This window comes from Chelon labrosus, assembly GCF_963514085.1.
Source record: "Chelon labrosus genome assembly, chromosome: 7".
NCBI lineage: Eukaryota > Metazoa > Chordata > Actinopteri > Mugiliformes > Mugilidae > Chelon > Chelon labrosus.
In genome coordinates this window covers 22486877-22509423 of record NC_140343.1, presented here as the reverse complement: position 1 = coordinate 22509423, position 22547 = coordinate 22486877, and the positions used below count along the sequence as shown (strand labels likewise).

At 41.1% G+C, this 22547-nt stretch overlaps 1 protein-coding gene across 2 annotated transcripts; it reads left to right on the top strand.

Annotated features, from left to right (window-relative positions):
• The first annotated feature begins 3068 nt into the window (after positions 1–3068).
• On the top strand, positions 3069–10413 carry LOC311490677 (kynurenine--oxoglutarate transaminase 3-like). 2 transcript variants are annotated; one of them, XM_084548294.1, is made up of 14 exons: positions 3069–3134; positions 5001–5091; positions 5455–5513; positions 5732–5876; positions 7299–7448; positions 7545–7631; positions 7803–7925; positions 8023–8143; positions 8558–8634; positions 8722–8811; positions 8916–9102; positions 9252–9325; positions 9405–9491; positions 9596–10413. In XM_084548294.1, the coding sequence occupies exons 2-14, from the start codon at positions 5002–5004 to the stop codon at positions 9650–9652; spliced, it is 1347 nt and encodes a 448-aa protein (XP_084404420.1). In that variant the 5' UTR covers positions 3069–3134; position 5001; the 3' UTR covers positions 9653–10413. The 2 variants fall into 2 exon arrangements, with proteins under 2 accessions (XP_084404420.1, XP_084404419.1); XM_084548293.1 differs by having other exon boundaries at positions 3117–3181.
• The last annotated feature ends 12134 nt before the right edge of the window (positions 10414–22547 follow it).

Here is a 22547-nt window from a genome sequence, read left to right as displayed (position 1 = left end):
ACTTCAGCTGTGGTGGTTACTCAGTCTCATGATATAGCTGTGGTACCGTTGAATTGACATGCATTGTTTTCTGATATTTTGCCTCATTTATATCAATTGAGGGTTGTACTGTTTGCGCATTTCCAGTAACTGAGGCCATAGTAACCATTGTTTTGCACTTATGTAAACTTGGACAAGCTGCTACGGATCGCAGGTTACTGTCAAGTACTGTAGATGTAAGAAAAAAAGACCGATATTCCTTTCAAACACAGAAGATTTGAACAATATGATCTCTATTCATGTAAGGAAATGTATGAATCAATGCTGTCGTGAGCTCAACATGTCACTGTAGAAAAGCAACAGTGTCTCAGGGTTATAGTGTGTCCTCTCCTTAACTTGAAATAGTCTACTAACCTGAAGGACCACATGGATTGGTTTCCATTACAAAATATATAAGCTAAATAATATCAGTTGAACAATCTGAGTGAAAAGTTGATGGCAGTAGTACTGGAGCTGCATGGACTCCAATGGTTTGTTCAAACCCAATAATGGTTTCAGGAATGTTTGTCTTTCTCAGTCTTTAAGTGCTCCATGAATGCTCAGTGGTGATGAAGTCAGGTAACTGTGGAAGACAGTCCATGTCAGTCGGCACTCTTTGGTTGTCTTTGGTCTTCACGTACTTCTTCATTGGTTTTATGCCCATTATCCAGCTGAAGCATGAATCCTTCTGCACAACGACACAACCCAGAGGGTATAGCATGTTTCTGTAGAATGAAGTGCTACCCAGACTTGAAAATTCCCTCCCATGTTTACACATGGGGTGTCGTTCTCGCTCCTGTTTGTCTCCTTACAAAGATTCTGTTGTTACCGCCACCAATTTCTAACTGGATTTCATGAGTGTTTTTTTTCCTTCTCCACCATCCACTGTGAAATGCTGCTACATCTCAGCCCGGCCCAGGTGTTTAGATGTGTTTTCCCTCTTGAGTGGGGCGGCTGTGGCTCAGTAGGTAGAGCGGGTTGTCCATGAACCAGAGGGTTAGCGGTTCGATCCCCGGAATGTGCCACATGCCGAAGTGTCCTTGAGCAAGTCACTGAACCCCCAGTTGCTCCCAGTGCGTGGCACTGGTGTGTGAATGTGTGAGTGAATGGGTAGATGTGTGTATGACTGTAAAGTGCTTTGAGTACCAATAGGTAGAAAAGCGCTATATTAAAAAAAAAAGCAAGGCCAATGAGAGGTGGTTTAGACCTGACGCTCTGCTAGACAGATACTGCTGATCTTGTGAGTCTTGTGTCCTTTATTTTTAGCAAAATTCAGTTCACTCGAGCAGTGCTCTTCAATACATGCCTGTTAAGAAGGGAAAGTGGCTCGCAGCTTTCTTGAGAACTTCTGAGTTTCTTCCCATCATGCTCTGGATTCAACTGACCAAGTTCACATAAAGCTTTTTCAGAGTGCCATGCCCTGCCTTTTTATGAAACTGTAAGTCTATTCATCATTTGACGCTGGGGAAGCCCCTCTTTGATAGGAATTAGAATTACAGGTTTCCAGCAGAAGTGATGTTCTGCTGGAAATCTGAGGCACAGTTATAGGGGCTGCAAGTTGATTTTGCCTGCTTGCACAGGCCTCTGATAAGTAGATTGAATGCATGTGAGTATCTGCTGAACACTGAAAAATATAATAACTGAAGCAAATCTGACATTTTGTGCGAAGAACTTAACATGCCTCAGCCTCAGATGGCCTTCAACAGAATATCTGATCAGTTGTGCAGACGTGAAATAAATGGTCCACAATCTGAAATATTTCCTCTTTATGTTAGGTGTCATAACTTGTTGTGTAGGGCATAAAAATCAAGACATGTGTGAAGTATATGTTACTATATACTATATATATATATAAGTGCATAGAGTATACATTTTTTCCCCTGGAAAAGTGATATATTGCTATGATTAAACATAACTGAAATTAAATAATCACTATTATAGCTATTATTCTCATAGTTTATGTTCCCTTGTTACAAGAAAAAAAAATAACATGTATTGGACATCAGTGGCAGCACTGTTAGCAACTACCTGAATGTTATTATTGACCTTAGACTTAGATACAACTGTGCTGCTAAAAGCTTGGTCTGCATTTTTTCAAGATGTTGATCTGTCCATTACAGCTCGAAATGAAACGACAAAAGACAAGTGAGACAGAGTTGCTCAGATATGACAGCAATATAACACAAAGTGGGTGACCCCCCATGAACCCTTCTCCTACAGGCCAAACCATTTTAAACCAATCAAAAGTCCACTGAGAAGACAGAGTGCTGTGGATATTGCATTCTTGGCAGGATCCAACAATTTGAAATTTCCAAGCCCTAAAGGCGCCCCGAAGATGTCTCCAAATAACCCTGCAAACACATGACTGAAAGCTGGATAGACATAAGAAAGCGAGGAGACTTGTCAAAACTTGATAAGATAAAATGGATAAATTGTGCAAGCTGACCCCAATCATAATGAACACAAGGGCGTTACATGCAAGATGTTTGTTGAAGGACTGCTTTGTTTCATACATGTAAGATAACTGTTTCTCCAAATATAACCTCACTTGTGCTGTTAAACGTCATCAGGGTGTCAGGCTGCAGGCACAGTCACGCCAACAACGCATACAGGGCTGTTTGATTGGATGTGGTGGGGGCGAGACTGTTTGGCTGGCTTTGACATTGTAAATTAAATCATGGTCAGAAAGTAGTAAAGGGTAGTTATTGTCTTACTCCGCGTAACCACAAAGGTTATTTTATTTTAGCCACTAGCCCGTTCACTATTTGTAAAATCCCCAAAAAGAAATAACATGTGACGTGAACGTCTCTTGGCATCACTGACAGGTTCGCTGGGTTGACACGTAGAAAGTCTTCTTTATTTATTTGTTTGTTATATTTAAAGAAACCAACAAAATAACAGATTAATCCAAGAAGAACTTATGAAACCGTGCCTTTTTCCCCCCGGTGACGTGAACGCTTACTGTTGTAATGTTAATATTTAATTTGTGTCGTTGCGTCTGAGTGTGAAAGTTTTCGATTTTCCGGCAACAGTAAACGCAGCAGCACTTTCTGTGACAGGGTCTACTTCTCCTGATCGCTGTGATTCACTTCTCTGTTTGGGAAGAGTAACAGCAAGTAAGTAAGAAAGTGGCGCATGCTGACTCGGTGGCGTAACATCTATGGTATGTGTTTCCTGAAAAAGCACAATTTCTTTCATCACAGTGCTTCATAAAAACGGGAAGCTGACGGGGCAGCCACTCTGTCAACGCATCCATAACCTAAACACAGTGGCTAACGGTAGCTGAAGCTAGCTAGCTTTAGCTAACACCTAGCTAATGATAGCACATGGAAATAACATTCATTCTTCATGGGACCCAGCTGAGCAACAGAGACCTGAGGGCGACTTTCATTCAATAACTACGTATTCAATCATGTTTTATTGGGGTTTATCTGTTTATTACAGATAGTAAAAGTGTTAATACGTAGGGTTCTTCAGAACCACATAGCTATAGACTGAAGTCGGGACACCTTTTCTGAAATAGTGCTTTATTTAAAACAAGAAACAGCAACAAAAATATCCAGTGCAACACTCAAAACTTTAAACAATATACAAGACCGTCAATATACGAAAGAGAGAAACATTACGTGGAAACAAGTGTGTGGGGAATGTACTTTTTAATCTCCACATAGCAATAAAGTAAGTTGTCCTATCAGTACATTTGCACGTATGGATATGAAATTGCATTGATAAAGAATGCATGGTTCCAAACAAGCAGAGCATTTTTTTTTAGTGTGGATGTCACACTGAGTTTGATACTTTCTTCAAGAAATTTCTGTTTTATTTTTAAGAGCATTAGGTCGATCTAGGCCTGTGAATCTTGTGCAGGATTGTTGTGATGGACATTGGCGCCACCTAGTGTTGAATGATGGAAAACTGGGACAGTGCTTGGTGACATAATCAGCAGCAAAACGGAAAACGGCAAAGGCCCACTTTTAAGACGACTAATAACTATTTACTAATTGAAATGTCTGTTTTGGTTATGACTCCTATTTATGAATATGTGCACAACATAAACTGTTCAATGCATTATCCTTAAAATCTAATGTTGTCATCTTTGCTGGTACGTTTTCTCTTGTAATCTTAGATTGTGTCAAAATAGACCAGCATATATACGTATAAATGCTGGTCTATTTTGAGTTTGCACTTTGGGAGAAACGTATTATCTAAACCTAAAGATATCCAATTTAAAGTTATAATTGATATAATGAGATTTGTGAAGCTGGAATTAACTGATGTATGTTTGCATGTTATCATAAATGACATGAGTGATTAAGCAACTGGAGTGTAGCTCTTCTGTTATAAGTAGATAATGTTCTACTTATTGAAATGATAACTTTCTTACTTAATTTTCCTTTGTACATTACTGTATAATTCCCACACATTCATTAGGCAATGTACTGTATATTATTCACTAACTGAGGATAAATTGAATTTTATTTTTAGAACTTATGTTCTGCAGAAGTGCCTCGCCTTCACTAAAGAAAATGATTGGAGACATTAAATTGCATTTAATTCAACTAGTTCTGAGAAAAGCTCTCATAACTACAAGATCATGCACAATGGACTAATAGAATAGAAATAGGAGCGCTTCTTGCCTGAGAAACCTTTTTTTTTTTCTTTAGTATCAAAGTAATTCTGGCAAAGTCAATACACCTAAGGAAATCTTTTAATCCTGAAGTGCCCAAAATCTAAACATATACGCAAAGATAGGGCTAATGTTTTGTTATGTCCTGTAAAAGAGGCATATCATGGGAGAAAAGTGTGTTACTGACAGCATACAGCAACTCCAGATGGATTCATGTGGATTCAGCAACGCTTAACTTAGCAAGCAGCCAGTGTGACACGACAAATGTATGCAGAAAGATAGCAGCTAAGCCGGAGTGAGAGAAGAAAAATCAAAGACTGTGTTTTTTTTTTTTCTTTCTTCTCGTTTTGTGCAGCATGAGCATTGCACGGCAGGTCCTGATCTGTTCCAGACTTACATGCCGTTCAGCTTACATAAGCTGCAGAAGGAGGTTTTGTACTTCACAGGTAGGCCCTCATAGAAAAGCTCATAGAATAGCTGTCTTGCATAAGAAGTGTCTGCAATTAGCTGGATTTAGTATAAACAGGGCACTATTTAAAATACTAGAGGTGGAATGCACATGATTTGAACTGCTGTATAATTTGTACATGGTAATTTGTATGTATTCAAAATTCTGCTCTGTCATAACCACATTAGTTAAAAAACAACCAGGCAAAGTTCTGCAGTGTTAATGTACAGTAACAAGCTTTAGTGGTTGATTTCTTTTACTTCTGCAGGCCTCCTGGCAGTTGTTAAGCAGTTGTCATTGCAAGTGTCGAACATAATGTACGGGAACGATTAAGATGTTGTTTTTTCCTGTTGTGTTGCAGCACACAATGTCACGGCACGCGCACGCCAAAAGAATTGAGGGGCTGGACAAGAATGTCTGGTAAGTGAGCGATGAGTGATTAAAAGCCAGGAGCAGCAGCAGTCCAGTGGCTCACTGTGCTTCGTGCTACTTAGTTTGAATGCAATGTTGGGACAGTTAAACCTTCTCAGCAACAAGACATTTTGAAGCCAATATCTTGTACATCTCTTTTCACAATTAAAAGACAAGCTAGTTTTTAGCATGCTAACCTAGCTTCTATTCTGTCTTTATTCTTTCAGGGTGGCGTTTACTGCCATCTCTGCAGACCCATCTATAGTAAACCTTGGCCAAGGCTATCCAGACATCCCTCCACCTTCTTATGTCAAAGAGGCACTAGCAAAGGCAACATCAGTGGACAAACTGAACCAGTACACCAGAGGCTTTGTAAGTCTGAATAACCAAGTCTCATTGTAGACTGCTGTAAAGCTCACTAAATTAGCAGTTCTTGTAAGTCATCTTAAAAAGTAGCCCAACTGAGGTACTGGAAACTGATTTTGATACTGGTCTAAAATTTTCTAGAAATCATGTTAATAGTTAACGGTGCTGATGAAAACCATTTTCACTTTCAATATCCGTTTTTTCCTGGTTTACATTCCTTGCCCTACTAGCTGGCTCATTGCTGTGTCTTCATGTGCTCCACTGGTCTGGTTGAACTAAGATTTAAGTTCATAATATTTCATAAAAACACTGATTTAGACTTCTGTTTCTTCTCAGTTAAATTCTGCTCCCAGGCACACAGTCAGTTAGTCATTGTTCAGACCTTGCACCAACATCCGTTCTGGGCAATCCGATAGCAAGTTACAAGCTTTAGGTACTTGTGTTCACACCTCGCATTAAAATGCGTCTGCAGCCAGGTCTCCTGTTCCGATCTCAGTTTCGTGCTTTGTATTGAAATAAACACAGGCATCATTAGTGATGCAATAGAATATTATAACAGTGGCTGTCTCTAATGGATCTCTACCACTATTTCAGAACCGAGAACAGCAGTGTTGTTTGTGTGTGCGTTTTCACTCAGGCACACACGTTAAGTTAACATATGCTGATCTCCAGCCTGAATATAGTTATAAATCCAACCCAGGAAGCCTCCATACTCACGTAATCTCTGGTAATAAATAAGGAAATAAAGACACAGATGATTGACTAGTTCCGGGTTAGTTAAGAGCTACAAAGACAGAAGGATTTTCAAATGTTGTCATAACCAATCAACAGACATCACTTACAGTGCTTTTTCCTTTTCTGGTGATCATTAATTATAGTGTTTGTGTGTGTTTTTTTTTCTCAATGAATGAGCAAAAACTCAGATGACGCAAGAGCACCCCTGTGGAGCAGGTGGTCTTTAAAGTGACTCAGGACAGGTTATGCTTTCACCCTACCAAAAGAATGCAGACAAATGTGACCCATACCACCTCCAGATGTGGTCAGAGATCAGATCTCTCAAATACGTCCTGCGGGTGTTCACACCCGTACTTAAAGCTCGTCACTTGTGATTGGATTCCCCAGGATGGATGCTAATGCAAGGTGTGAACGGGGAATGGGGTGAACCCGTGATAACTATATTCTGCACTCTATCTGAACCTGGGTCCGTTCTGATGTAGTCAGATTTAGTTTGGCACACAGCTGCTCTTGAGTTTACCCCAACTCACTGTTTAACCAAATCTGTTGTTATCCGCAAACGCTTAGTGACAGATTCTGTCGGTAGCCGTGTCCTGCCATATCAAAATAAAATCTACATAATGATGAAGTATTTATTGATTGCTTTAGCCATAAGTTCACTAGTTGCTGGTTGTCCTTTTGTTGACTGTAAAGGGACATCCAACGTTGGTGAAGGCCCTCTCTCAGGTTTATGGGAAGGTCTGTGGACGTGAGATTGACCCCTTCAAAGAAATCCTGGTCACTGTGGGTGGTTACGGTTCCTTATTCAGCACCATGCAAGCACTGGTAGAAGAAGGAGATGAGGTGACGGTTTTTCTCTCCTTTAATTTACACTGATAAACATTGTTACATGCCCCTTGTGTTTGCGGTACATTTAATGTGTAATGTTCCTCCCTGCAGGTCATCATAATCGAGCCTTTCTTTGATTGCTATGTTCCTATGGTGCGAATGGCGGGGGCCAAGCCTGTGCTGATACCGTTACGCCTTGTAAGTTTGGTCTGGTGTTCACGTCAGAGTATCTGCAGTGTTCACCAAGTTCAGTTTAAGTTTATTCAATGCTACATGGCATTCATGGTAAAATACTACTCACTCATCTGGCCTGAGGATGTTAGCAGATCTTTGGAGTCATAACACAAAGTATCTTCTGTAAAATACTAGAAGTCTGGAAAGAAGGCAGTCTCAAGTGCTGACTGGTATCTTGACCCCGATGAGCTTTCCAGTAAATTCAACTCCAAGACCAAGGCCATCATCTTCAATACTCCCAACAATCCTATCGGGAAGGTAAGCAACATGACCCGGTGATCTCTCTCTGTGTTTAAGAAACCAAGCTGCTGAGTAGAAGATGAGTGCTTTAGTCGTTCCTGTCTTCTTCTTGCAGATTTTCACCAGAGACGAGGTGCAGATGATCGCAGACCTCTGTATTAAGCACGACACTCTGTGCTTCAGTGACGAGGTTTATGAGTGGCTCACCTACAGGGGACACCAACATGTCAAAATTGGTATGTTTTCAGTTAGCAAGTGAGCATATAGTATACGGTGTAAGAGTGTATTTGGAAGCGGGAGCCTGACCACTACTCCTGACTGGGTAGAAAACTAACTATGGTTATACGTTAGGCAGTGATTAACATGCTAGCCCTCCTTAGTAACATAACACCAAAGTAATCAAACCAGCTAGCTCAGCTCGTCTGATAGCCTCCTCCACTGGTGTGCTCTTTAGTTTGTCTCACCATAGATTCTGTTGCAATGAGCCGATCTCGGTCTCAATTCTTTCTGTTGTTGGCGTGATTTGCATGTCAATTATTTCTGCCAAAGTTTTGAAGAAAACACTAGATCTTTTTTTGGCATAAAAAAAGTTAGACACTGGCCTTAAAAGATTCTGTAGTACATTTCAATTTAGTTTTCTGTCTTTGTAGCCACTCTGCCTGGAATGTGGGACAGAACAATTACCATTGGAAGTGCAGGGAAAACCTTCAGTGTTACTGGGTGGAAAGTAAGAAACATGTCGATTTAGAACAGAATTCCCGATCCTGAATAATTACTGCTTTCACATTGTACAATTGGTATTTGTGTTGTCTAGCTTGGCTGGTCTATCGGACCCGAGCACTTGATAAAACATCTTCAGACCGTCATGCAGAATACTGTGTACACCTGTCCAACACCTATACAGGCAAGTTTATGAAACTTTCTTTTAATGAGGAAGGCTCCTTAGAATTCTAGAGAAAGCAAAAAATAACTGGTTTTACATTCAGTTTGATCTTTTTTTGTCTTCAGGAGGCGGTAGCACAAAGTTTGGTCCTGAACTATGACCTGATGGGTCAGCCTGAGTGCTATTTCACCTCACTTGCAGAGGAACTTGAGGGAAAGAGGGACCGCATGGCTGCCATCTTGCGGGAGGTTGGTATGACTCCCATCATCCCGGAGGGAGGTTACTTCATGCTCGTGGATGTCACATCTCTCAGTGAGTTACTGCAAATTTTTAACAGATATCACGAGCACTTACACAGTGAGTGCTCGTTGGACACACAGGGATCCAAGCGCAAGTTTAATAAATTGTGAAATCAGTGACTCCACAAGTAAAATAGCAACCCTGCTCTGTTGTCATTGTAGATCAGGACCTGTCACATATGGGTGACGATGAAGCCTATGACTACAAGTTTGTGAAGTGGATGATTAAAGAAAAGGTAAACATACTTCTTAATTGTTAAAAAACGCAGCAATATATTTTATTTCTTATTTCATATATTGATATATTTTATACAGAAACTGGCAGCTATTCCAGTTACAGCATTTGTTGGAGAAGAGTCCAAGAAGCACTTTGAGAAATATATCCGCTTTTGCTTTATTAAGGTAAGTTAAAAGTGTCCAGTTGTTACAAACCAAAAGTAAAGATTAATATTTGCTGAGGTGCAGTCTTCTCTCTCTTGAAAAACACACCGTCTCTGTCTCAACAGCAAGATAGTACTCTGGAAGCAGCAGGGACCATCTTGAAAAACTGGAAGAAGGTTTAATGGGATGTGCTGGCTGAAGTGGACTGCACACTACTAATTTAACAATTTAATTTTGTTTCCTTCCTCACTCTCGTGGAGAGGTTTAGGGGTTCAGTGCTTGCTCAAGGTACCTCAGCCATGGATGCGGGGGAGTGGGGTGCAAACCTGTGATACATATGCATTATTAAATTGATACTAGAACAGTGAATAATGAAATGTGTTCCCATATTTTGACCTGTAACCTGTAATAGGATAATGGATCCTGAAATCAACGTGATTGAAATGAAAAACTCGTGCCAATAAATGCCAGGTGAGATGTTTGTATTCATCATCCCAGAGTTGATATCAAACCTTTAGTCATTTCTGTTACCATTCAGTGTTGTTTGATTTGGTTGTTGAAGTTGATACTTACGTAGGATCGTAGCAGCAGACACGTAGCAGAGATGTTAGCAATAGGGATGTTCTGATCAAGTTTTTTTGTTTTGTCTCCGATCTTGCGTAAAACAAATACAAACGACTGGGCTCGGCTACGTGCTTAATCCAATGTGTTCATTTTTAAACCGGCTTGGTAGGCCTGTTACCAATCAGGACATCCTTAATTAGCATTGAGCTGCTGTGACTGAAACAGTGCTCTTTTTCTGTGTATTTTCTTTCCAGTAAACCTTCAGACACAGGTCTCAGGTTGGACTGCTCATTTAAACATGTTTTTAGACTGGATTACACATCACAGCTTTCATGTCTGGTTTCCAGCTATTTTTTCATAATAAAAAGCATTGACAGTCTGTCGTTTTGCGATTATTATGTTGTTGTTTTCATACCTAACATGATAACCTATTAAAAAAGATTTGAGCTCAATACAGGAACATGGGGAAAGACACTAAAAGTTATCATACTTCAGCTATCATATTGTTGTATTGTTTTATAGGTTGGTTGACCAAATAACTTATTTCATGCAAACTGAACCAAAAAGACCAGTGTTTTTTATTTTATTTTTATGCAGAAGGGAAATCCAGTTCATGTGGAGTGTGTGGCAGTCAAAATGAGAAACGCATGATGTTAATCAGCATTCTACCCCATTTCTTATTATTCCCCATTTCTGCAGTTATGTTAATTAACCACGATCGTATGCTCTAAAATGCATATTTTTTTTCCCTTTCTGCTTCATCAGTATAATGCATGCCATTATAAATACATTATCAGTTAAAGGCAATCTAAATGATGATGCTTTCAATTGGTGGAGAAAATAGTTGCAAGGCACTATGAGTGACCTTTTTCACAACAGACATTTTAACCGGTCAGAGCCTTTTAGTAAGCCATTCCTTGGAGAGATGTGAACACATGAAAAGGTAATTATGTGAATGATTGTTGGAGCTGACAATTACCTAAATTCAATAGCTCAAATAGGCAGCTAAAAGCACTGGGTAAATGGCTGAGAGCTAAGAGTTACCAGAGAGACACTTGCCTCTACAGTGTAGTTTAATGTGAGTTTATCTGCCTAGCCTGTGGTAGTGCATCAGGGAAACATGGTTTGGAGTCATTGCTTTAAGCCACTTGAGGGAGACAAAGTACATCAGACTGAGACCAAATTTGACTATCCACATTAAATGTACTATGTGGTACTTTTCAGGGGTGGCATATTGGCGCAGTCACGGCCACTATTGTGTCATGGACTGGAGGCCCATCCAGGGTGTAACCCACATCTGGCCCAATGCCAGCTGGAATAGGCTCCTGCCCCCGTGACCCTCTATAGAGTAAGCGGTCATAGATAATGGATGGCTGTAGAATTTGTCTTCCCATTTTACAGCGGTGATGGAAAAACAGCTGAACAAAATAAATACAGGCCAGTTAACTGTGTGCTTCATTTTTAATTTTTAATTTAGTGTTCTCACACATAACTTATATATGGAAGCATCAGGCATGGTCACATTAACACTGGGAGAAGCAGAAAGTATTCTGCCACAGAGTAAAGGTTTAAAATGATGTGCAAACTCTATAGAGATAGTTGTAATGTAAACACACCGATGTGAGCCACACATTTAAAATATTAAAAACACTCCTAGCTATACTGTTGTGACACGCAGTAATAGTTGAGAGCAGCATCTAGATGGTGGAAAATCTGTGTAACATCAGCAGGACATTAAGATTCAAGATTAATTTATTGTCAATTTCCCTATATATTCATGGCATACAGAAAAGTCAAAAAAACATTTCTCTCACACACATAAGAATATACAAAATAAAAAAATCTAAATGAACAAAATGTAAAGGCATAAAACAAGATAACATCAGATACAAAAGCGTTCAGCTCCCTGACAGCCTGGTGAACGAAGCTCTTCAAGAGTCTGGTGGAGCGGGCCCGGAGGCTCCAGGTACCTTATCCCCGATGGCAGGAGACTGAAGAGGGGATGTAAGGGGTGGGAAGGGTCACCAGCAGTGTCGATGGCTCTGCGAGGGAGACAGGCGTGCAAAAACTCTGCGAGGGAGGGCAGAGGGGCACCAGTGATCTTGCCGGCTGTGTTCACTATGCGTTGCAGTGTCTTTCGGCAGGAGGCAGTGCAGCCTCCGTACCACACAGCGATGCAGCCAGTGAGGACACTCTCAATGGTGCCCCAGTAGAATGAGCACATGATGGAGGACGGGAGTTGTGGTCTTCGCAGTTTGCGGAGAAAGTAGAGGCGTTTTTGAGCCCTCTTGGCCAGTGATGTTGTGTTGTTAGTCCAGTTACTTCTCCACAGCAGCACCTTCGATGGTCAGCGGGGGATGCTGGGGGTGACCTCTCCTGAAGTCGGCAACAATCTCTTTTGTTTTCTCTACATTGAGGATGAGATTGTCTTCACACCACTGCACCAGTAGGCTCACCTCCCTTCTGTAGTTGGCTCCATCGTTGTTGGTGATGAGGCCCACCACAGTTGTGTCATCCGCAGACATGATAATGTGGTTGGTGCTGTAGGTTGGAGCACAGTCGTGGGTCAGCAGGGTGAAGAGCAGCGGGCTGAGCACACACCCTTGTGGGACCCCTGTGCTCAGCGTGATGGTCTTTGAGGTGCTGCTGCCGACCCGCACGGTTTGTGGCCTCGCTGTGAGGAAGTCCAGCACCCAGTTGCAGAGGGAGTTTTTTGAGTCCGAGGTGGCTTAGTTTTGGTATCAGTTGCTGGGGAATGATTGTGTTAAATGCTGAACTAAAATCTAAGAACAGCATTCGCACAAGGCTTGGCTCAGGGAGATGTTGTCTGGTCCAGCTGCCTTTTGTGGCCAGTGGGAGGGTGAGCTTCTGTGCCAGTGTGCTGTTGCGTGTGTCAAAGCGGCCGTAGAAGTCACTGAGGCTGTTCAGCAGTGTGATGTCGCTCTCACAGGTCTGCGGTTTGAGGGTTTGAATGCCGCACCATAAAGACTGAGCATCATTTGGATCAAATGTTTAACGGGCTGTTTATTAATAAATCATATTCTCCCAGTACGTGAAATGGATGTTTGTGTGTAGACCATATCAATTCCACAATGAAATACACTGATCAGGCATAACATTATGACCACCGGCAGGAAAAGCAAACAACACTGACCATCTTGTGACAATGCAATGTTCTGCTGGGAATTCCGTAGCTCCTAAACTGATCAAGTATCTGTGGGATGAGCCACAGAGGCCCCTCCCCTCAACCCAAAGGCCCCCACTAACAACATTCTGTTGCCAGACACCACAGGACACCCTCAGAAGGCCCATGTCCATCCTCTAGTCAGAACTGTTTTGGAGGCACAAGGGAGACCTACACAATACTTGGCAAATGGTCATAATGTTATGCCTGATTGGTTTAGTGTACCACAGAAAAACACAGGTGTGTTAACTTGTGCTTTATTGTACGTCATAAAGAAAGCTATAAATAATTGTTCAAGCTGCACAGATTATATATATATATATTTTTCTCTTTATCAGTTGGAACCGGTTGAAACACGCCCCATAATGAAATCCAAATGGGTACCAGGCTCGTATTCTGATAAGAATTGAGTCTGACAATGCCTCCCTGAAAGACAAATGATGGCATCCCACGCCTGAAGCACGTCACCGTGTTCTCTGAAAATGTGGCTCAATAAATATCCAACTTAAAGCTATTTCCAGCTGTAATAATCAACAGCACTTAATTTGGTGGAGGAAGCATTATCTGATGAAATGCTTTTAATTGTAGCCTCAGAGTTAATAGTTAACGTTCCAAGCTACTCGGCATGAAATTGTGCTGTTGGTAGGGATGAAGGTGCTCTGTTCTGCCAGACAAACAGAGACGGTGAGGAGGGGCGCCCCCTCCGACCTCTAGATTAACATCAACACCGCATGGCTGTGTGAACCTTTCAATGTATGCAAGCTAATGATGTCATGGAAACCAGAAGCCAGGCTTGTGACCACGCACAAAAAAAAAAAAAATACACCTGCACCTTGGACAAAGGCTCCATTTCCTTTGCATACACATTTCTGCAACTGCCCTTACTCTGTCCCTCTACTGCGTCCACAGCCTCATGTGAATGTTAAAAGCTAGCCCATCGGGTAATTTGATCCCTGGGTCTGTGGTACCAAAGAACTAGAAATCATGAACTTGCTGGAGGAGGGGTTTACTGTGACTTGAGTGTACAGCATTCAAATATTAAACGGATTAAACATTATGCATGTTTATCAGTATTATTTTCAGTTTGAAACATGAGGCTCTTCTCACTTGTCTGCTATATTTGATAATCATTGGTGTTTTTAGGGCCTTCATCTCACAGTTTTTTCATTAATTTATCCTTTATATACACTATGTAGCATTATCTCATACACTATCTGCCATGTTGAGCGAATTGTCCATGCACAGGAATATCCTGCATCATAAATGTTTAATACTACATTGATGTAATGTGGTGTGAGAACCGGTGCTGGGAACACAACTGCAGTTAAAAATCTGATTAGGATTATAATGCAGTCTGCTGCAATCAGACATATTTAACGTGCAGTTTCCAGATCCCCGTGGATTAGATGTCTGTCAGCATAATACCAAAATAATTTATGTTAATTATTTTTGATTGTGCCAATAATCTAATGTCACGAGCCTGCTATGAAGGAGGATTTAGGTTACTGTGGCCTTTAAAATGAGACCAGATGTTGGTGTTATTCTGGGCTGCCTCTAGGTGGCCATGTTGGTCATATTCTGGGGTTGAAGAGAGTTGGTCAGACCGCCTTTCTTCGTGCTCAGATGGGTGTCTGATGTGGCCAGTGCAGAGGGTGGTCTTGGTATTTTCTATTATTTAATTAAGTCACTCCACTTGCGCCATATCAAACACATATGGCTGAAGTTTTTTCCTGAACTATATCTAGGAATTTCTATTCCTAACACTAACAGTAAAGCAGACATATCCAGCTTTTTTTGTCTATCTAGTGTCAAGCTTTGACTCGGAAACTCTGGATCCTACATTTATCACAGTGCCGCTCAGTAGCATCTTTTCAGATCCCGCAGAGTCTACTGTCTCTCATCAGAATCTCGTCTCTGTCTCGTAATCGCCCAAATGAGCCGGTCTCCTCTACTCCTTTACTGTTTTAAGTAGAAAATCACAAGGCCAAGCACACATGATTGTCAAGACACCCCTTTTACATCCTCGGGAGCGACAAAAGGCTGCTTTCACAGGCTGAAACTTGCTGGCGGAGTGGATAATTATTGCTGCGACAAAGTTAATTTGTCAAGTTTAGGAAAGAAACACCATTCAGACACACATTTTTAGCATTAAACGGTGTCACAGCAGAATTACATTTCCAAAGGAGGACTAAGAACTAAGCCTCCGAACAGCAATCACCGCGGCATGATAATAAATTAGACTAATTCCGCAGCATTTTACAGCATATGTTGTATATCCATTGTGACCAAGACATAAATATCTGTGAGAATTTAAGGGGTGTGCCACACAGCACCCCCCCCCGCCCCCCCAAATGATGTCCGCTCTCACACAGGCCATATGGCAGTGTGTGCCCGGCTCTTATTGCCAGCCCCTGCTCTCTCCACGCGGGCTAACAGCTTGGTGGACACATAATTAATTTGCTTAGGCGTCTGCCATTTATTTTCCAACCTACATTTTGTTAATTGGACAAAGGAGGCTAAATTCAAATGAATGTTTGTGGGTCTGTTAAGGCTACTAATTGCACGGAATTTACAAGATAGCGCTCGCTTGTGGGAATACGGAGTCAGGGGTGATGTTGGGGAGGAATGCAGTGAAAGCGTCAAATGGTTCTGCTAATGTGCTCAGCGAAGCTTATGTTAAAGTATGCAGGGGAAAGGGGGGAAAAAAATGTCAATTAATAATTGGAGAAAAAAAAACGATGAAATGAGAAAATCCCTTTTCACAGATGTAGAGACGGATTTTACACGAGTTGTATTGTTGTAATGTGTCATTTCTGCTGTTGTCCTGAGTTGTTTACGGCTTAATGGAACCTGACAAAGCTCCCTCCCTCCTTTTCTCCGTTACGTCATTTTGCCCATGCTTCTTCTTCTTCTTCTTTTTTTTTTTTAATTCACAAAGCAATAACTGTCTGTGTAAGCAAAGTTGAATCAGACTTGGAATATGAATTTAATCAAGTTAATTGACTAGTAAATGCAAATGTTATTAAGAGGCGAATGTGCGGCATAAATCAAGCAAGCCTGGGTTTTGTATTTTGTAAACATCAAAAGATGATGATGAAAGTTGTTATCTAAATGATCAGAGCGATAGAAAATGTGTATAAAGAGAAACCGTTAATTAGAAATCCTGAATATAAAATGGGCCTCTCATTGTATTATGTTTTCATTTAACACAGTTCCTCCATGCTCAATAATTAAAAATGCCAGTATCCTCAGATAGCAAATAATTAGCCGAGATGGATTAGAAACATTTAGGAGTGTCGCATGAGATGATACGCTCAAGATATCAGCAGCTTTTTCACGCCGTGGAACTTTTTCTTTGCGTCTGGTGCTTTTCTTTAAGTGCTAAGGCCAGTGTACCAGGGGTTAATGACAATACAAATGACTGCACTCGTTCTGACTTCAGGGGATGAGCCAGCTAGCCAGCGCCTGGAGCAGCCGTGTAGAAGGGGTGTTCGTATGGTGCCCCTCGAGCTGAGCAAAACAGGGCACGCAGTCCACGCCGGCAATCCCTGCTGTTGTTAATCACCTGCCCCCCCCCGAAATCTCACCCCTCAACCCCCTCCCTTTCTTCGGTTCTTTCGCTCTCTCTTTCCCCTGCACTGATTTGCAAGCGCAGATTAATCAGAGCATGGGGGCCTTGATGAAATTTTGCTGTTATTGTTCCCAATTTTAGCAACATCTTTTATTGTCTTCATCATTCATTTACAGGAGGCAGAAGGAGGGAGGGGGTGGGGGAGTTGGGGGGGGGGGACTGTGTCAATTATGCAAATGATGTTGCACACTTTTGCAGATTACTTCATTCGGTTGCCATTGTTTGTGAGAATTTAATTATTAAATATTATTATGCTCATGTTTCCTTCAATTTTCCGAAGCTTTGTTTCAATTCCATCTCTCCTCCAGCTGCTCATCCCTCCGCTCCGTGCCAGAATCAAAGCAGGCTGGCACGCCGAAGACAAATAAACTCCCCTCCATTTAATGATTTTGAAGTTAGTACCTCGCTCTCATCTGTGGGCTCAAAATTGTGATTGGGAAAAGGCAGACCACATCCAGTTTAATGACCATGAATTGAATTCAAGTTTATTCAAAACTGACATTCAATTATGTAGCACCTAATGATATTTTAATCTCTTTTCTTTAATTCCCAGGAATTGGCTTTTCAAAGGCTTTGTCTGGCAGCAACACAGACGGCCTGAATAAAGAATACAGATTGGTATTAGATCCCGGTGATGATAGGGAAATTAAAGCTTTTATAGTTCACACACTCAGAGGAAAGGCAGTGGTCCCTTATTAGACATTTCAACTTGTGTTTCTTGAAGCCACTGCGGCCATCTTTCCTCTGACATGATAAGCTGGAAATTTAAATTTGGAAGTTCATTTTTAGAAAGCATTAATCAATTTCTCCTTACTTTTATTTGATAATACATGATTATTTTAGATCGTAGTCTTGATTGGCTTATGATGATTCAATCATACCGACTGATCCTTGTAAGTTTTATCATTTGCTATTGTAAAAAAAAAAAAAGCTATTTAAATAGAAAAAGTACTGCTGATAGACACAGACCTCTGAGTCAGAAGTTTGAGCTGAACTTAACCAACTGTCCATACAACCTACTCCACCTTCTACGGCTTATAAGATTAGTCGATTGACTCATATGCTGCAGCTTTCCCAACTGATTTAAAGATGGGTATTTTTGACTTGATCGTTCTCAGAGATGTTATACGCCAGACTCTTGCCCAGTAAACTGACAGAATAATTGGTAGTTTAATCAAAAGTGAAAATAATCCTCGGTTGCAGCCACAATTTGCTCTCACCGGTGGAGCTATAAATTGAAGACTCTGTCCTCAATTTATCAGACTCTTAAGAATTACACTTGATGCTTGGCAAAAGGTCTGCGCTCAGCAGTGACAGATTTTAGGTGAATACCTACTCTTCCTGTGAAAGAAACTGAGTGTGTATTTAGGTCCTTTTGTCAGCCACGTGACCTGAGGCTGCTTTCTGACTGGTTGTCACAGCTGTTCTGCACTGATCTGTGCCAGGGACACAGCCACGTTTATTAGCAGTGCAGATTATAGCACTATAGCTTGTATTTCTTTCTTTCTTTATTTCATGTTATTTGAAGATTTTCAAGACCTATCAAGGACAGTCCAGTTTAAGTGAGTGTGTTCACACAGACTTCCCAGAGAAACTTGGACAAGCCCCTATCCTGGTTTTGAGAACCGAGTCCTCAGAAAGAAGTCAGGATATTGTTTCATATACACCGATCAGGTATAACATTATGACCTCCTTCTTAAAATTGTGTAGGTCTCTCTCTTGAACATTGGAAACATTTCTGGCTCATCAGAGAATGGACATGGGCCTTCTGTGGGTGTCCTGTGGTGTCTGGCTACACAATGTTAGTGGTAACCTTTTGTTCCTATGGGTTGAGGGGAGAGGCCTCTGTGGATCAGGTTTGTTCCAGTGCATCCCACAGATACTTGATCAGTTTGGGATCTAGTGATTTTGGAGGCCAGGTCAACACCTTGTGCTGTTTCATGTTTTTTGAGTTGTTCCTAAACAGTTTTTGTGTGTGTGCCTGGTCTGGTCTGAGTGGGTGGTACATGTGGATAAATAACATCCACATGAATGCAAAGTCCAAAGGTTTCCCAGCAGAACATTATATTGTATTGTATTGTATAGTCGATGTTATTCACTTCACCCGTCATAATGTTATGCCTGAACACCTATACGTGTATCTTATCCTAGTTTTGGGCATCAAATAAAACTAATGCCGTAGTCTGCAGTAATCAGGCAACAGGACAAAGGGTTCCCAACATCTACAGTAAAACCAAGTCAGGTCACAGTGGAAAACTAATGAAACACTGCCATGCCATTCATTTGTTGCTGGTTTGCGTTGTAAACACACAGACGCCTGTGCTGACAGCATGCAGTAATCAGTGACCGGGATACTAGTATTTGTCATGTATACAGGGATATGAATGACCACATTTCTCTGTGTTTCATGTAAACGCCATGTCCCCGACATAATCAAAACCGGATAAACCTCCCAACGGGGAGACTGGTGCACATGTAAACACAATCTGTGGAACTGATGAGTTTCAGGTTGGTGCAGCTGTTGCAAAGAAAGGAAAGCGATGACATGTAAGCAGTTTTGCAATTAAAATGAACTCAAATCTATCTGTACAGTACAATTAGATATAGAATATTAGGGAATTGGTTGAAATGGAATTAAAAATAAACATAATAGATAATACCACCTTGCAATTATAGCAAAAAAGATCTGCGCCAGTGGTTTTCTTGTCTAGTGCACATGAACTACCTTATTCTGAGGAGTGTTTATGACAATATTTTTACAGTCACTCCATAACATATCTTATAAGGTGCTCTGTTCTACTCTTAAATTATTAAGGAGACATTTAGAACCTACATTAAGATTGTTTAAAGTTAAGCAAAATGTGGCAAATGGATTTTATTATTAGGTAGGTATACACCAGTTGGGAATAAACTTAAACTTGTAATCTTTTTTTGCAGTTTGATAAATAGAGGTCCTGAACGTACATGCCCTGTTTGAGACATCCTGCAGGATTCCTGCAGTCTATCTCATGCGCATGCCTTTCCTCACCACAGGTTGCTGGTGGAATTACACACCAACTGCACCTTTGACTGCACCAATTTAAAGGGACAGGATGGGGTCATGAGACAGCCTCATGAACAGTCTTGTGAAGGGGAGCGGCTGGTTCATGAGGGGTTGGGGGCTGGGCTTGAAAAACATAACCCGAGGAGCACTTTCTCGCTGATTATTCATTGACGTTTTCCTGCCTCGTGGGATACTTCTATTTCTGACAGTTGCACCCTCGGTGGGTGTGTTCAGTGGCATGTCCGGCGCCACTCGTCATGTTGGCCATGGCTGTGGCTGGGAGGAACAGCTGTCTGTGTTAACGAGGCCATAGCTACACAGACCGGGGAGGCGGCAGTGCTCGAGCAGACCAGAGCACCACTCAGGCTCCACAAGGCCCCGGGATACGTAAACAACGACTTAATGAGAATGCGTGCCATTACTGTAATTAACACAGCTCACGTCAAGCACTGTCAGCTTTCAAGAGTTTCAGGAAGGTCTTGCATTACATTGAAAAGGCTGGCATGCAATGACCAGAGGCTCTCCCTTCTACATTCACAAACCACCCTGTATAGGATATAAACACACTCAATAAAACAGTACATAAAAAGATTACAGTCCACCATCTGTAATTAAAAGAACACGCATAAATCTCATTATCCACAAGATGCAATTTTTATGTTCTGAGCTATAATTACATCTGAAGTCTTTTTCTTAGTTTTCAGTTACATTTTCACAAGAAATGCATGAATCCCGAGTCCCATCGAAGTGTAAATAACTGTATAAACATATTATGTTCAGTGAGTAAAAATAGTATCTTTCCATCTTTCCATTCTATATGCTTTGGAAAAGACACTTTACATTAAGAAAGTGAAATTCATCTTAATATGCTGTCCCTTCCATCACAAGAAAGTCATATTCCACACGTATTTTGAAATCTAGTAGCTTTCGTGCAGTTTTATGCAGTAGATTTTTTATTTTTTTTTCATTCATTCATCTTCTGTAACCGCTTAGTCCTGTTAAGGGTCACGGGGTCTGCTGAAGCCTATCCCAGCTGTCATCGGGCGAGCCACTTTTTTTTTTTTCAAATGGTAATCTTTAGCTTGTGAAATGTAGGCCTGGTAGCAATGCAGGTTGTGAGTTATAATGTACTTCTAAAACAAATATATTTTTGAATAAGCTTGAATCTTCAACTTAGTGAAAAAAAAAAAACAGATAGCTTTTTTATGCAGGTGTTAAATTTTGGACTGATTGAATGGGGAGATCATAGGTACAGAAGTATTCCAACTGTGACATAAGATTTAGTTTGGGAACCTGATCACTCCCTGTTTCAGGTCATGAAAGACTAGCTGTGACTGGACCAGAACCAGTATGTAGTCTGTCCTTTCCCAAGTGTCAAGGCAAGAAAGTATCACTCTGTAATTTCCTCATCTGATACAGTCGCCATATAATCAGGAAAAGTTCAGAATGCACTTGCAATTAGCTCCTCAAAACCTCTTCTGTGTCCCTCTGCAAAAGGTTGACTCTCATTGGGCTGTTTTGAGGCTGCGTATTTGCCGTGAGAGACACTAGGGCAGAGGTGTTAGGTATCCATGTCTCACTGAGTCAGATGTAGACAGTTGGACAGTATTTGAGAAATTCTGGTCGACAAACTAAACAAAGACCTCCGCATTGTCAAAGAGTGTACAATAGATTATGGACTGTCAGATTCATGGGTTGAGATCTCAAATATCCAAACATTAAATGGAAAATCAGCATTAACAAATAACAATTGTGTTTGGATTATTGTACCATATTGCATATATTTTAAAATGTTGCACTCAACTCAAAGGTTGAGTGCACAGGACTCAACCTCAGGACTTGAGGTTTTGTAAGGTCTGATAGTTGAAGTGTATTATACTAATGGGACTGGTTATGACATCAGAAGTTGTTTGCAAAAGAAGTTTGATGTTCAGGTGGTGATATCAGCTGTCATGAGAACACGACTACCAGGCAACTGTTGGCATCCACCTAGGCCTTCAATGCCCTCCAACCTCATTCAAAAAATGTCTTAATGTTCAATCGTTATGACGCCACTGCTATAGAAACTATCAACATCATATGGATATGCAATAAAATGTAATGACGTTGCATCCTAGACAGGTATCTCATATAGCGATATAAATGCCATTACTAAAGCAAGACACTCACTTAGAACAATTCAAAAAGTCTCCTCTCACTCTCTGCAGCCACCGCTGTGCTGCAGCTGCACACCAGCGCCACATACATCAAATCCAACGGAAGTATCAATGTCGACCCAATAAAATGGCAAAAATATAAACAAAAGGTGTAAATATCATTCATTTTACTCACCAGAACTTGAGAAACAATGTACAGTTCTCCTCATAGAGCTCATAGTTGCTGAAAGTGGCGGACACACCCTTTTCCCGGCTGGGTCAGGCAAGCTAGGTCTGGGATTAGGCGGCCTTTCCTTCAAAGTCCATCGTGAAAATGGGTTTCTAAGAAGATCTATAACCAAACCGATAGCCTCCGCTCCTTCCGCCATCATGTGGGTTAAAAAATAGCTGTCAAAACGTTAATGGGGACAATTTGCTTGTGCATCTTGCAACAGATTAACATGAATAGCTAGCTTGGCTTAAATGGAGTGGCTCTCTGACCGTCCAATCAGAGGACGCG

Excerpts from the sequence above, each read along its gene's own strand:
- LOC311490677 (XM_084548294.1), top strand. The coding sequence starts at position 5,002 with ATGAGCATTGCACGGCAGGTCCTGATCTGTTCCAGACTTACATGCCGT. Across the intron at positions 9,103-9,251 it reads CGTGGATGTCACATCTCTCA|ATCAGGACCTGTCACATATG; the intron begins GTGAGTTACTGC and ends TTGTCATTGTAG. Across the intron at positions 9,492-9,595 it reads TCCGCTTTTGCTTTATTAAG|CAAGATAGTACTCTGGAAGC; the intron begins GTAAGTTAAAAG and ends CTGTCTCAACAG.